At 43.4% G+C, this 16,016-nt stretch overlaps 2 protein-coding genes across 2 annotated transcripts in view; both read right to left on the bottom strand.

Moving 5' to 3' along the window:
- Positions 1-387: 387 nt before the first annotated feature.
- On the bottom strand, positions 388-9,143 carry EPGN (epithelial mitogen). Its single transcript, XM_050895968.1, has 5 exons — positions 9,087-9,143; positions 8,491-8,580; positions 2,651-2,771; positions 1,118-1,270; positions 388-806 (listed from the first exon to the last, which is right to left on the bottom strand). Exons 1-5 carry the CDS (start codon positions 9,121-9,123, stop codon positions 752-754), a joined length of 456 nt encoding a protein of 151 aa, XP_050751925.1. The 5' UTR covers positions 9,124-9,143; the 3' UTR covers positions 388-751.
- A 3,905-nt stretch (positions 9,144-13,048) lies between these two features.
- Positions 13,049-16,016, bottom strand: part of MTHFD2L (methylenetetrahydrofolate dehydrogenase (NADP+ dependent) 2 like) — a 37,531-nt gene continuing 34,563 nt past the window's right edge. Inside the window, exon 8 of the mRNA XM_050895963.1 lies at positions 13,049-13,161. Coding sequence (XP_050751920.1) covers positions 13,049-13,161 — 113 coding nt within the window. The remainder of the gene's footprint in view (positions 13,162-16,016) is intronic.

Raw genomic sequence — 16,016 nt, 5'->3', positions numbered from 1 at the left:
GATTCCTTTGCGTATGAAAACAGGAAGAACTTGCCACACCCAGAGGTGTCATGATCTAATTTTCCAGGAATTGCTTACTCTCTATTCCTAAGTTTAAGTAAGCTTCTGAGAACCATCCATTTGCCTCAGTCCAAAGCATTTTATGATTTTGTCCTTTATGGCAACAGAAGTCTATACTTTGCTTAGCACACTGAAGATAACTGCTGTGTTGGGACAGGGCTGTTTATCCACACACATAGGCAGCAGACACTGAAATCAGAACCCAAACGGTTTCTTGTCAGCACGTGATGTTCAGAAGACAACTCCATTGTGAGACAGGTTGTGCTTTTCCTCCAGAGGAGGAAAAAGAAGAAAAAAGAAAACAAAAGCAAAAACAAAAAAAGCACCACCAGACAGAAAAGACCAGAGCAGAACACTGTACTAGGGCTTGAAATGACTGAAACAGCTAAAACCAGACAGTCCTCCCCTCAGCAGATACCAACCACAGAAGAGCGCCGAGAGGCCTGCAAGTATCCTTAGCTGTTCGGACCTGCTCATCTAGCAGCCTTTACTAAAAAGAGGAAGTCTTTCTTCGAAAGTGAATGGAGCCCGTCAGTTCTGCAGGAGTTCCTTTTATGTACTCGCTCCGTCATTCCCTTCATTTCATCTCATCAGCGAGGCTGGGGTACCTGCCAGATGGCGCGGGGCGGCCTTCCCAGCAGAACTTCCTCTCGTTTACAGGCAAATTGGTAAGTGTCCCAACGCCAGATCTTCACAACGTCGTCTCACCCATGCAGACTTTGTAGGGTGATTTCAATTTCCTGCATCTGAAACGGACAACATCATGTGATTTTTATCAGACAAATCTAAAACCACAGCAGTCTGAACAGAACCTAAATCTAATCACCTAACTCATTTAGGCAGCCCCAATGAAGCCCATGTTTCAGACAATCGCACCATTTGACCCGAGGAGCAGATGGGCAAGCAGAGGTATAGAGTGTCAGGTCCCTTAAGATCACGCCGCAGATCAGTAACAGGCAAGAATACGCTCCCAGTGCCCTCCAAACTCTGCACATTGTTGCTTCCTGCCCACTGTAATTCAGATGAATGTAATCAGAAGGTTACATATCTCCCGTACCTCTTCCTGACGTAGCAGTAGATGATAGCAAGTATCCCACTGGTCAGTATTCCTACACCAATTCCCACAGCAATGTAGCGTTCGTAAGAATTATGCGCATATGAATTTAGTGTCAGATGTTCACACCTCTCTCCATTATAACCTGCAAGGCACCTACAAAATAAATAAACACCGTGCAAAAAATTACTCAGAACTTCTTATGCTTTGTATTTCAGAAACACGTTAGTTTTCATCAGTTTTAAACAATTTAGAACAAGTCTAAACGAGGATGGGCTGAATCTGGTGCTCAGTCAGAACCTCTTTGCTCCACCAAGACTACCAGTTGCCCCAGTCGATCTAGTTTAAAGCTAGCTCAAGTACTGCAGTCACAGCAGCAAACGCAGTCTAAACATACCCTCATCGCGGAGGGTGTGGACCAAGAGCCCTGTGTTCTGCTGATCCTTAGCTGCTATAATGTCTCCAAAGGCCAAAGCGCCCAGTACGGACCCCAGAAAATTTGAAGGACACCATAGTCCTGACTGGCGCGTAAGCAGTTGCAGAATAAGGGAGTTGCAGCTGCCATCTTGGAAGATCCTGCCCCCTTCATTGTGCCCGCTGTGAACATCTGCTCCTCTACTCCTTACTCCAGCACCAGTTGTGATTTGAGATGCCATCACGGCAGTGACCTACAGAGCTGTGAACTTTCCCTGTCCCTTCCTTAGTATTACACTAGCGCAGCGCTACTGCCTCATTAACAGTCCTGAGCGACCATAGCACTCAAGCCCGTGGCAAACTTTAAGCCCGCAAATACTTGACTGGCACTTGAAAGCTGCGCTCTGCTGAAAATTAGTCACATTACATTAGTAACATGTAGCAGACAAAGAAACAATGCTGCTGTTGCTATTTTCTAAGAAGGATAGTGTCGTGGTTTAACCCCAGTCAGCAACTAAGCACCACGCAGCTGCTTCCCCCTTCCCCCTCCCAGTGGGGTGAGGAGGAAGAAAGGGAAAAAAAAGTAAAACTCATGGGTTGAGATAAGAACAGTTTAATAACTAAAGTAAAATATAATACTAACAATAGTAATAATGAAATCTAATAATAATAATAATAGTAATGAAAAGGAATATAACAAAAAAGGAAGGGGGGGAAGGAAAAAAAAAAAAACGAGTGATGCACAACGCAATTGCTCACCACCCGCTGAGCGATGCCCAGTTAGTTCCCGAGCCGCGATCCGCGCCTCCCGGCCAACTCCCCCCTGTTTATATACTGGGCATGACGTTCCATGGTATGGAATACCCCTTTGGCTAGTTCGGGTCAGCTGCCCCGGCCGTGCTCCCTCCCAGCTTCTTGCACACCTCCTTGCTGGCAGAGCATGGGAAACTGAAAAGTCCTTGGCTTAAGATAAGCGCTACTTAGCAACAACTAAACCATCAGCGTGTTATCAACATCATTCTCACACTAAATCCAAAACACAGCACCGTACCAGCTACTAAAAGAAAGTTAACTCTGTCCCAGCCGAAACCAGGACAGATACTTATAAGCAGTATTCTTTACTTGCATATGGGTTTCCTCAATTCGCTGTGGAAAGCACAGAGCCCATTGATACAATAGCTGTGGTGTTCTTCAAGACAGGTCTGCATAAGCTTCAACAGCTTTGGCTGCTCTGTGTAGTCTACTGTGAAAGGGGAAAAAGTCGTGTTATATTCAGGAAAAAAAAAAAAATCATTTGAGTATATTTTCACAACACAAATTGAACAGACATTGCCTGCAGAAGACGCTTAATACATAGATTCACTGTGATACGTCTCGTGAGCAGATTCAAACACCGCTAAGCAGAACAAGCTTCTAAGACATTCCAGCATAGCTTTAGAGAAAGGACAAACTGTAAATAAATTACTTGCTTTTGAGAAGTGCGCATAAAAATGATTATGGGAGATTCATCCAGGGTAACATTAGCACTATCCAACCTGCAATCCGATCAAAAAAACCATCCCAGGAACATCAGAGGTTTAGGACACAATGAGAGCATCGAATTATTCTCAGTATGCTTCCCAGTTTGAATTCAAATTACTAGTTAATTCCTTTTTTCTTTCCCCCATCACAACACAAACTTTTGCATTTGTAACACTCCTGCCTGCCAGGAGCGCCCACTCTGCAGCTACGAGTGGGTGATGAATGGTGGGATTGCTCCCTCCATCCATTCTCCGTGGTCTAATGTTAGCAGTGTCCAATTATGCTTGTAAGCACCCAAGACTGCCCGGATGGTCTTCCCGTGCAAAAGCACGATCCACGACTATTAAGTTTCTGAACGTGTGCAAAATTATATGCATCCAGGTCAGTAAGAATGCTTCTGCTTTGAAAGCAGAGAAAATGACAACGTTATTCCCAACCATGGCGGCTCAAATGGAAATAAAGGAGAAGTCAAAACTGTTCTTGGGGATCTTATATCCACGTTACATACCAATAGAAGAGTGCCTGAGCCCAGGAGCGAGGCACCCTGCTGTGCAGAAGGAGTGCAGAGGCCGGCATGAATCTGTAACACGGGAGCGGGGGTGCGGCAAGCGAAGAGAAAGCTCGAAAGCTTCACCATCAAAGCAAGTATCTGCTTAAACTGGTCTCTCTACCCAGTTACAGGAATCGCTGGTGGGGTGGGGTGTCCAAGCAATGTCTTCTATTTCAGAGGACTGTTTTAGTGATGGCTGAAGGTGATTTCCTAACCGAGTGTATGTCAACACCAGCTTTCAGTTATGACCACAAGAAAAATAACATCTTGCAGGACGGTGACAAGGTCTGCTCAGAGTGACTAAACAATGGTACAGCAAGCAGAAACCTTCCTTTCTGACTAAGTGCTGAATCAAAGTCTGGAGATATTACACCGATGGAACCATTCTCATAGACGTAAGCCTCCAGCCGTCCCGTGGGCAACTCGAGATCCCATGACACATTTTGCAGGAGTAACACCACCAACCCCCTAAATTCCCGATCAAATTCCAGCTGGAATCATTTAATGGCAGGAACCCCCCCCGTGTGCTCAACTAAGCCATTTTTTTCTTCGTCCTTGATGCAGCTTCATCACAGAGATGACAAGCGATGGTAAACAGCTGCTCTACTCTACGCCCGCACGTTAGAGCAATTCACAACTTGAGTTGTGAATCATGCGGTTTGGATGCCTAAGCAGCATGATGCTATCACTGTTCCTCAGATCAAACAACACTACTTTGAAAACAGTGCCCTCTAAAACCTAACAGAGTAATCAGACTTCCAGCTTATCAAGAGACTTAGAGAGAACAAGTAACAATTCAAGTCTGCTTGAAAAAGAACATGTTGGTTTACTACACTTTCTCGGGAAAAGCTAGAGGTGGAAAAAACATGTCTTGCTTTAAAATGAACTCCTTTGGGCTGAGAAAAGGGCATCTTTTCCATGCTCGTAAGGAAAAAAAAAAATCACAAGTTTCTCTTCACGCTGTGGAGATGGCAGACCTAAAGCTAGAAGCACAACGCTAGAAACTATAAACCAAACCCACAGTTTCAGCCTAGCAATCAAGTGACAATACATACACACCGAAGGATATGCCGAGACGGAGGCCCTGTCTCTATCGCACCTACGATGCAGCAGGGGAGTACCTGAAGCGGCTCGCAGACCAGATTTGCGTGCAGCATCACCCAGCAGCGAGCTCCATGCTACCGCAGCTAGGTTGTCCCCACATACTGAAACCAGAATGGTGTCTCTGCTATAGAAAGCCCTGTGTGGGGCAGACACACCCATAGCCTTGAACCACGCGCTCTGCAAGGGAAGAAGTTGGCGCTGGCTACACGTGAGCTCTAGCATCAAGCTCTGGCTCTTTTCTGGCTGGCTCTGGGAACGCTGCCGACAAGCTCCGGGGACAAGCTTGTTGGCCGAGAGCACAGTCAGCGCAGGACCAGGCCTTGGAGGGACAGATTTAAGGAAGAGAAGAACTACTTAAGAAAGGACAGATTTCAGGAAGAAAAGACAGATCTTACGACAAGAGACGGATGATACTATTGTCTGCACAGGAGCACTGTACGATGCTCGCTGCTGGGGAAAGCACAATGGAAAACAAAGCACGTGGTCAACACAGCTGCAGGGCTCAGCATGCCAAGGAGATTCAGGATGCAGGAGACCTGCAAAAGCCCATTTTCACTTGGGCCTCACGTACCTGCAGAGCAGCTTCTCTGCAGGGAAAAGTTTTGGACGATAGGCAACGGCACATTCACGCTTCCCCCGCGCCTCTCCTCAAACACTTAGGCACCAACTGTTTTGAATCACCACCTCAGCACAAAGGAGGCTGAACAGTGCACTACGAAACCACTAAACATAACCACTCAACAGGACCCTTTAATGTGCGTTTCCTGCCGCCCAAAGTACTACTCTTCTACCGGGCCCTGAGAAGATGCCTACGGCACAGGTTTAGTACTTCACTTGTATCTCTGCCATACAGGGGGGAAAAAAAAAAAAAAAATAAACGAGGAAGGTACAAACCTACACGCCAGAGGCATGAAATCCCCAGCCACCTCTACTCAAACTTCCACCAGATGGATTCACACAGCCAGAACATCCCTCCTCATTTACCCCACCGCTGCCAAGAGGTGGCAGCCTTCGGTCTACCAACGTCTGGAAGAAACCTCGCTTCGTGCAGGTACGCGAAACCTCTTCCCCCGAGTGCCGTGAAAGTTAGTACTGTCATTAGAAACAAAGGTCAGCCTAGAGCAGAAGCCTGCCTAGAAAGCGTTTGAGACAAACATCTTGCTATGCAGGCGACAAACGAACAATACATTCCTCTCTCGTTGTCAGGAGCAAGAGCTTTGTCCATTGTGGGTTGCAAGATCAGATCTTAAACGCACAAACAAAAATTCTAAGTGCTAATTATTTTGACACTGCAAAAATACAAGTTACCTCTGAAAGAACGATGAGTCTTGAAAACAAAAAGAACGACTTCCTAAGCCATCCCAGAGCATTATGCTAATTCATATCATATTATCCACCTAGATACTAAATAAGCTGTTGAATAAACACATCCATGTGCCCTTTCATGTCACGTGAGGGAAGAAAAGCATGCTGTGTAAGCGCTTGACAGTTGCCTGCAACTGAGTCACTCGAACAGATACACTTGGCAAGATCTGACATGAAATCAAAACTACAGGTACTCGGAGGCCTGGGCATGCCAAAACTGACAGACCGGCAACAAAAAGAGTCAGCCACTAAGACCACGACAGCTCAGCCTTCAAGTATGGTGCGTCGGGGAGGAACGGGAGAGTCAGAAAGGGGAGGGAGGAAAAGGGTCAGCCCCAGGTTCAGGGCCTCCCTTACGGGCTGCACAGAAGCAGCAGCTCACAGCAACAAAGGGATCTCATTTCTTCCCCAGTAAAACCAACCGCTTGCCTACTCCTAGCTGCCCATTTTGCTATGAAGGCTCCTCTTCAGCCCAAACAGCGTCAGAAGTTCTTCATCCCTACCGTGTCAGCTCCCAGCCAGGCATCCTCTCCATTACCTTTTTCTCCCACCGGCTGATCACCGAGCTTAACGTTTCCTAGCCCCAGCACCGGTGACAAGTAAAGCCTATGTAACATAAAATAAGGAAATAGGACATGATCTCGTAAATAGAAGGCAAATGGATTGAGCAGAAATTAATGGTTTTCCACAAACGGCACCTCAGTCCCCAGAGGACTTGGAATCCCACAAGAAACTGCCAGCTCCTCCAGTGATACTTAACCAGGAATCCATTTTCTCAGGATCCAGTATTACTGAACCTTGGTTATAAACCTTACTATAAACTTAACTTGCACAGGAACAGGAGCTACAAGAAAACTTCAGAGAGATACAGCCAGTTTCTCTGGTGACTCTTTAAGCGTTTCTTTTCACTCTTCTTTCTGGAAATGCCGTTTTCTAACTGTACAGTGGCTTTGTAAAAGGTCCACCGAAATATAGTTTTAACTACCCGTGTAAACGTGCGCTTGTATGTTTGTAAATCTGCTTCTACCTTTGAGGGGAACGCACTCTCAACTAAAAGCGCTGGTATCTAGTTGACTTGCACGGCCACAGCTAGCGTAAAGGTACATGGGACAATTACAGACATGGCTGTGTCCCTGTAAATAAGCCTCTTATTTGTTATAACATAACCCGTAACTCCCGCTTTCTAGAAATAATACAAACAGGGCACTTAACGAGTCACAACATATTTCTACTTCACTATACTCCTGTTTGCTGTATGCAACTCTGGAAGAATCGTGTCACAGACAAATCCACTAAACCAGACCACAGTGCTGCGCTGATAATTCAAATCCTGCAGTCAAAAATCAACATCTTCTCGACTTCACATACGTGTGTGTGTGTGTGTGTGTGTATATATAGACTATATATTTTACATACATATATATGAAACTCACATATATAGCACATGTATGGATGAATGTATATATCTCTATAACACTGTACCACTAAGACAAATTAGACAAAAATAAAAAGAACAGTTTGACTTGTTATGAGAAAAACAAAAAGCTTATGGATCTACTGAAAAACACTTGTAAGACATCCTGTGATGACTTACAATTAACAGAAGATGATCTGTATGCATGTGTATGTTCCTTTTAAAGTACAAAGACATTAATAAGTATCACAGTTAAAATCCTTTCCTCCTTTACTGACCTGCCAAAACCTCAGTTCCAGATCGCACAGTTCTCCAAAAGTAATGACATCACTAGCACCTGAAGTAACATCAAGAATGCAGCTTGCAGGATAAACACAGCGTTCTGGTCTCAGATGTTGGCAGGTAAACAGCTTGAGTTCACATTTCAGTCAGAAAAGAAAAAGAAAGAAAAGAGAGAGCCAGCACTCTGAAGAGGGCTGCGGAAGCTGCGATAGCCGAAAGCAAAACTGCAACAAAGAGAGAAACCACTGAGTAACAGTAATGAGAGCCATCACTTGAAGTTATGCTTGCTGCATTCTCACTTGTGTGCATAAAGATTCACACTGAAGACAGCTAGAAACCAAGCACTGCTTCAAAGTAACAGAAATGGCCATCAGAAACGCAGATCATCTATCCCAATTAGCCTTAAAATATCTTCTTCAAATTATTACTGACTTTGGATAAATGATCCTTTAGCTGGTCAATGCCAAGCCTACCCCCAGCTGAGTGGCAGCAATTACTTCAGAGAGGTTTTTAAAGCTCCATGAAGAAAGCAGCTCATCTCAAATAAAACACACACAAAATTCAACAGTGTCCAAGTGACAGGAGCATTATAGCAGCTATCATCATAAAAGATTTTGTTGGGTTTTTTTTGTTTTGGGTTTGTTCGGTTGGTTTGGTTTTTTCTTTTTTTTTTTTTTTTTTTTAAGTGACAGATTAACAGAGACAAACAGAACAAGAAAGAAATACCTTCAGCGTTGTTTTTTGTCCAATTATTCCATAAGTCTGTGCTGAGGGATGAAACAGTAATAGCTGACTCTTCACTCAGTGCCCCCATTGCTGTGTAATGCAAATAGATGCTTACTGTAACAGAAAAACTCAGTATATCTATTCAAGGTTCATTTCATCCAGAAAACATGCACCCACTCAATAGCATTCTGATACGGTGCAGCAATATAACAACAATTCATTTAAAACATTCTTGCCTCAAACTTCCTTTTGCCACAGCATAATTATGATTGTGGGAAAACAAACTACTCTTTGCAAATTTCCAAAATACATATCCATCCTGTTCTCCATTCTATTATCTTACGCAATTAACGACACAGATACCTGTAATATACTACAACGTTACACCTATTTATCAGTCTAAGTAGCTTCTTTTCAAAGAGTCTAAATTATACCCTATCAGTTAAAATTTCACCCAGGTTTGAAACTGCTAAAACAATTCTGCTTCGCAATGTCTTTGCGTGCTTCCCACCCCTACCGCTTCTTTCAGAAAGAGCGAACTATTGTTCAACAAAGCCTTCTATCTTACAACATTGAAAAGCCTCCTCCAAACCTACCTTTCAGCAAAATATAGATTAGCATTCCAAATGCCATGGCAAGCAGCTGCTTTAACACCTTCTCAACTCTTCGTTCCAGATGGCTCGCTTGCTCTGCTTATCTGTGCTCCCGTGTTTTCTCTTGCACATATATGCCATGAAGCGTCATCTGCCGTTCTCACCAATCAAAAGAAGGTGCATCTGGCAACAACCTCAAGCCCCAGGGCAACCACACATTTATTTAGGAAACTGCTATTATCTAGCAATGGGATCAGGTTTTCTTTTGAAACCCTGGTTTCCTATTACCTGTGGGCATAATTGTGCATGCAAAGATACAATTTTCAAGAGAGACCTGGTATCTGCCAGAGCAGATCAACGAAATACAGCAAAACAGAGGTGAGCAAAATGAAAAATGATGTATCGTGAAAAACGTGATCTTGCTTTCCCTTAGCAACGTAGGTCTTGTGTTACTTCCAGGAGGATCGCCAGCATTCAGAACGCTACTCTGGAGTTGAGGGTCCAGGGACAAGCCCCTGCTTTCCTTGTCTTCCTTCCTTGGTCCTCCCCGTACCTCAGTTCCCTGCCATCCAGAAGAGGAACTGCGACAACAGCTAGTGCCGAGATTTGGAAGCGATCAGACACAAAGACAATGGATGATGTTCTCCATCAGCGACTGCCAGCAAGAGGCCTTTCATCACGGGCTCCGGCGAGCCCGAGGGGCATGCTAATCACTTTTCATTCAGCCTTCCCGTGTGCACAACGCTCTGAAGCGAGGCAGGCCACCAGCCCTGCGCAAGGCCTGGGATTGCTGGCTGGAGCTACGCGCGGTTGCGGGGGGCAGAAGTCGAAAGCTGGCAAAGCACAGGCGCCGAGAAAACACAGACTGAAAGAGCAGGTAAGCTGTTGCCTCCTGTATTAGGCGATCCCTTTGTTACTCCTGCCACTATACTGCCACAAAAGCCCATCTCTACCTTTTCCAGGAAGCGGGGAGGCATAATGAGAACAATCGTGCTTTTTGCCGAAAGTGTTTCTAAGTCTCTAAGACATACCTGTCATAAACATTTCTTACATTAAACCACTCTCCACAGCCCCAAACGCTGACCAGCTTCCTTGGTCAGAGGCAGCTTGGAACAAGTATGACTGGTCTCTCTGAAGGGTACTTATGTAGCCAGACATACTAGAGCAGATCATCAGAAAGGCCCAGTTCAATAACGTACACACACATCAACAGCCCGACTCTCACCGAAGGAGAGCTACACGCCTCACCCCAGCAACAACTGTTGCTTTCTCAACTGTGAGCTCCAAGCAACAAAACCGTTTCACAATTTCTATATTTTAAAACCAAAAATCTTCTGATAAATGCTCTAATAACTCCAGACAGCTCAAGTTCTCCCTCTACGCTGCACTCTCCTCAGTGATCTGTAGGATTAAATCTAACCACTTCACATGTTAAGGGAAAAACACAAGCTAGTTATGCACATTTTAATTATGAGTCCTCCTGCTCATGGACGGCATTCCAGGAGGCTTTTCCCTTCCTTCGCTATCCTGAATTGCCGCATGCCTGCACGCTGATCGAGTGCAGCTTGCGCACTCCCCGGATCAACAGGAGTGTTTATGCCTACCTGGATAACCTCTGCTATCGGTCCTGAGCAGGGCTAAGTCCCACGAGCCTTGCTTTCAACACACATCTACACAATGGGAGCTTAATCCGGCTTGAATCCGAGAGGTGACTTTGTCATTAGGCAATGCAACTGGGTGCGGTAGGCCTGTGAGAAGGCTTCAGTGGATAAGGCCGTGCCTCTGTCGGCCACAGGGCGTTCACGCTTGGACCGGACTTGACCAGGTCTGGCATACGAGCATGCTTTTTGGGTTGGTTAACAGGCCCTTCCCTCTGGATGCTCCTTCTGGATGTTCTCCCAGTGGAGAATACTCTCACCGATGCATCTGGCAGCTCTGAAAACAGCATGCCACTGAGTGAAACCTCGGTCTCACTGGCTTTTTTGCAATGCTAACCCATCCACCATAGGTGACAAGAGAAAAAGCTTAAGATGCACAATAAACTGTAGGACATGAAAGAGGCAGACTCACTCAAGCGACGGAAGCAGAACGCCATAAATTGTTATTCTGCCAAAAAAATGCAGAGATGATTACAGTTAAATCCAAGAAAACAAACGTGAATCTAGTACAGCAATGTAAACAGATGAAAAAAAGTAATGACTGAACATGCAAATGACCTCCACCCACTCCACTCTTAACACACTGATAAAAAAAAGGAAAAAAGACAACCACCCCCAAAACTGTATTAAAATTTTTCACCGAGACTAACATAACAGCGAACAAGTTTTATTCCATCCTAGTCAATGATGGAATCAGTCCAAGTATTATCTCCACAGGCACCTTGATCCTCCTAACGTTTATACTACCGCTTAAATTTAAACAGATAAGCAAGCGTCTGCACTATTGGCACTATATATTTAGTAATGATTCTGTCAACCTCTTTTGTAAACACTGCATTAAACACAACTCTCAGAAAGTCCATCACAAGAACGATCAGCACGGAAGTGATGCTCCATCTTATTTCTTTTATTACAGTAAGCGCATTTTTTTGTTTAACGGCAGTAATACTTAGACACAATTTTTTTTTTCCTTCCCCTTTCAAGTTATCTATAGTCTACTGGCAAACACCTAAGGCTCTTGATGAAAATAAATCAAAGTTATCCCAACTGAGATAAAAACACGAAGATAAAAGCCCAAACTGGCTCCCACTGACTTCAGTGGGAACTGGGGTAGGCTCTTCATGTCAATAGTGCACACACTCGGTTCAACTGGCATCCTAGTCGTAACTCCACTCCAACTTTTACATTGCATGAGACTCTCTAGATCCATCTTAGAACTACAATTTTTGAGAATAGAAACATACTGATCTTATTATCCCATATAGTCCTCTCTAAGCAGCAAAACATTGTAGCCAAGGATTCACAGGGCTGAGCCTTACATCACAGACTAAAAAAAAAAAAAACAACCAAAAAAACCCTTCATGCAGTTTCAGAAAATAAGAGAATAATTAAATGAGTTAACATTCCAACACAAAAGTATTTCATCAGGGATAAACTCTTGCTTTTCTCTTCCTCCCCAGCCCCCATACATAACATACATACAGAGTAGTTTTAAATACATTCTACCTAATTAAAGTCCGATCCAGCCCAGTCATCCATTCAGGTTTTTTTGTGGGATGAGGGTATTGTGCACCACAACATTTTGTCAAACAAATCCAGACATGGAAAGAAAATAATAATTCTGGCCTCAATTCTAGCTACTTATTCATGCATACCTCTTGCATATGTTCAAGGTCAGAATTTCACCAGCTTTCAAGTTTACTTGACTGTTTTAAAACATGTACTGAACATTTGCATTCCTGTCAACATTACTGCCTGGCAGCTGAAAGAAAAATTTCAGTCTTTCACTCCTTTCAGATTCAAGATTCCTGCTGCTATCTCTAAGTGTTTAAAAAAAAAAAAAACAACCAAACTATTTCAAGACTTCAAACTACACCCAGAGTGCTTCATGACCTCAGAACCCAAACTGTATTTTTAAAACCTATCTAGCACATTGAAACTTAGTTTTTACAGTGTTTGATGAAAACCGAGGGTCCCAAGTGCTTAAAAGATCTCGGTAATTGCACTCCATCCCCAAATACACAGGTGTATTTGTAATTCGTGCTTCGTTCTTCATTTTCACACACATAATTGACCACCACCAACATATCTGCATAGGCTGCATTCTCCAATTCATTTTTGCTCACAGTAAGTTAGTAGGAGGTAACACAAAGTATTTTAACATTTTGTAAACCATCAGGTTTAGCATACTTGACATGAAAAAATAAATACAATGTAGAAATAAATATCTTTGTAATAAAAAATAAATGTTTTGTGTATCAATAAATAGAACAACTTGGATTCTTCTTCCAAGGTAGCCCGCTTGCTCTAGTAAAGGAGCTTTTTAGCAACTATGAGTGTGTTCTTCAGAAGCATTGCAACAGTCATAGGTCCTACCCCTCCTGGCACTGGAGTGATAAAGCCAGCCTTCTTCTTCACTTCTAAGAGAAAAGAGAAAAAGGTATTGACTAAGTATGTTTCCGAAAGCCTTGTTTTTCCTTCAGTTGCCCACACAGGCCTAACCGCCAATGAGCATAAAGGACTGCGACTTGGCAAGTACTGGAGAACAGGGGAAAAGTTAAGGCAGAAGTCTTATTACAGCCATGGTAGTGACAGAATATAGTCAGGACCGGGGCTGCAAGGTAGTTTTCTTCATCTGAATATTATTACCCAGGGGCTAGTTCTGGGGCATGGTTTCACAACCTGTAGGAGCTGATCTACCTGCAGCGGGCTGCCCTTTCCTCACGGGAGCAACACACACTCACGCAGCCTGTGGTCAGACAGATGGAAAGTTAATCCCACCAAATTTCTTTGGTAAGGGGCAGTTTTTGACTGTTTGACCTGGCTGACCAGCTGGCGCAGGAACGCCTGTCTGGGTGACACGAGGGCGGGACGACCCCAGGAGGGCAGCACGGACTTGCATCACCCCCATCTGCCAACTGTGATGCTGCCCCTTCAACATCCTTGAGAGCTATGGAAGCTGGGGATCTCACTCTCTAGGTAAAGAGATGACCCCCCCCAAACTGTACGCATTCCTGAGGAGCGGCATGCAGAGCAGGGGTCTCCTGTAAGTATCAGAATCGACCGCAGAGCACCAGCAGCAGTTAAGTCACCTATTGAGCTTCTTTCCCTGACTGTGGCTTGCACCTTCTACCAAAGACATTCTACGATCACAAAAGGGAACTTAAAACCGCAAAGGGAGAAAGTACAGTTTCCTGGTTGATTTGTTTTTCTGCTTCACAATACGGACAAAGAACAAAAACGAGAGTTGTCTTCAAGGAAAAATAGATTCTAGCGGCAAAATTCCCGTTGCAACTTCAGTCACAAACACTCAGCTCCTCCAGAGAAGACTTTTTTTTTTTTTTTTTTTTTAACCAGTGTTACTAGGGTGCCTATACTGAACTAGGCTTCGGAGGCGCAGATGTTCCCAAAGTCTCAGACAGAAAGGAAACTCTTACAGCCAAATTAGCTCCAACCACTAACAAGCATGCACCTTGAATGCTCGTGCTAAGAGGTAAACATGTATGGATCGGGTTTTTTTAAGCATTTAAGTTAACAACTGTCAAGTTAACCTCTTTGTGTGAGGAATTAATATAATGTAGCAATAAATTGTGACTTGATATTCTTATCTACTGTGCAAAATGCAATCATCTCGAATTGCAGGTTACTTAAAAAGGAATTATATGCAACTGGCTGGGAATGCATCGCATGACAGACTGTAATGAGCAGTTATTTGCTAATAATGGTTAGTCCGAATGGCATATTACTAACCTGATTACTACAGAGGTTTTTTTTCTCTCAAGTGCCACCGTGAGAGGTTTTTTGTTTGTTAGTTCGGGATTTTTTTGCTTGCTTAGAAATAATTTCTTGGAAACTCACACCCCACTTTTAAAAGCACTGTTTTTGAAGAGGCACGCACACGTACAGAGGAGAAAACTGAGCAAGCATAACTCTGACACAAGCACATACATTTCCTCTGAAGTCACTGCAGAGCAGAATCTATACCTGCCTATGAGAAGAGATCAATGGATGGAAAACTAGCCACCTTCATTTTGGAACAAACAAGATAACTTGCTTCTGCTTTAAGTGTATTCATCCTGAATCTATGTGGTGCTTTACTGTTGAGAATAACAAGGTCTCACAAAAAGAAATATTACAAGAGAATTTGAAAAGCTGGATATTGTTTTTTTCAGACAGAATATTTATTAGATTTTAAGGGGGGGAGGGGGGTTTAAATGAAATAAAAAAACCACTGTCTGAACTCTCCAAGGCAGGGACCTAACAAGAGCATTCGCAGAAGTTAATGGCCAATATCTCACTAAACTGAAGAACAGAAGATTAAGCCTCATGGAGGACAGATGGTAATTACAACTGGGAGGGTTTTAATTACTCAGCTGACTAGTACCACCAGATATACTGTTAAAGTATTTGGAAAGGTCAACAAATTGCCATGCGGTTTTTTTTACATGTAAATTGTAACAAATGAATTAAGATCTCATATGACAGTTATTCTTAACATTCCAAACACAAATAATTTGTCTTTTTAATAGTTATACTATTTTCAACTACCTAGCATTTGAGATCGGTGTTTACGGTTAACACAGTTACTATGAATTCCCAGATTGATGTCATAATTATTGAAATGTACCCACATCTGAAGTAAACACAGTAATTAACACAGAAAATATTGTAGGCATTTTAAATTGAAATAAGTTTGTTTCCACGGCAATGTTACCTACCTCTTTTCGTGGTATTAGTCAAACTACTCCTATCTTACTTACTAAAAGGTACAATCCACAACCGGACCATGCCTTACCTAAAGAAAGGCTTCTAATGAATATCATGTACAACATTCATTGCCTCTAGTGTTAGTAACCGTGCTCAGGAGTAAACACACACTACACTGTTTTCACAGGTTGTTGGGGAATTTCTCTACCCATACTCTATCATTATGGAAATCCCTGTGGGTCAGTGTGGCAGACGACATATTTTGTATCAGTTAGCATAAAACCACCCGGATAGCTTATTCACAAAAGCTGATCCAGATTTTTAAAAGCACAACAGGTGTCTATGTTGGGGAAACTACCATCTGATAAGTTTCCATCTGTAAGAGTAAATACAGATATGGTGAATGCAATTTTCCAAGACGAATGCCAGCGACCAACAGGGGAAAAATAAATCGGCCCTCAAAAATGTAAATAGATTTTCCTTTCGTCGTGAAGCGTAGTAGGCCAAAGCACAGTTCCAAGACAGCACTTCAGCGTGACCCATCTCATGGTGGCAAGTGAGGTGCTGC

The sequence above is a fragment of the Gymnogyps californianus genome, chromosome 4, assembly GCF_018139145.2.
Source record: "Gymnogyps californianus isolate 813 chromosome 4, ASM1813914v2, whole genome shotgun sequence".
NCBI lineage: Eukaryota > Metazoa > Chordata > Aves > Accipitriformes > Cathartidae > Gymnogyps > Gymnogyps californianus.
This window is presented reverse-complemented; position numbering and strand designations above follow the sequence as displayed.

What these genes read in the sequence shown, in the direction of transcription:
- EPGN (XM_050895968.1), bottom strand. Translation starts at nt 9,123, where the DNA reads ATGGCATTTGGAATGCTAATCTATATTTTGCTGAAAG. An exon ending in AATCTATATTTTGCTGAAAG is followed by an intron (nt 8,581 to 9,086) that starts GTAGGTTTGGAG and finishes TGCATTACACAG; the next exon opens with CAATGGGGGCACTGAGTGAA. An exon ending in TTGAGGAAACCCATATGCAA is followed by an intron (nt 1,271 to 2,650) that starts GTAAAGAATACT and finishes TTTATTTTGTAG; the next exon opens with GTGCCTTGCAGGTTATAATG.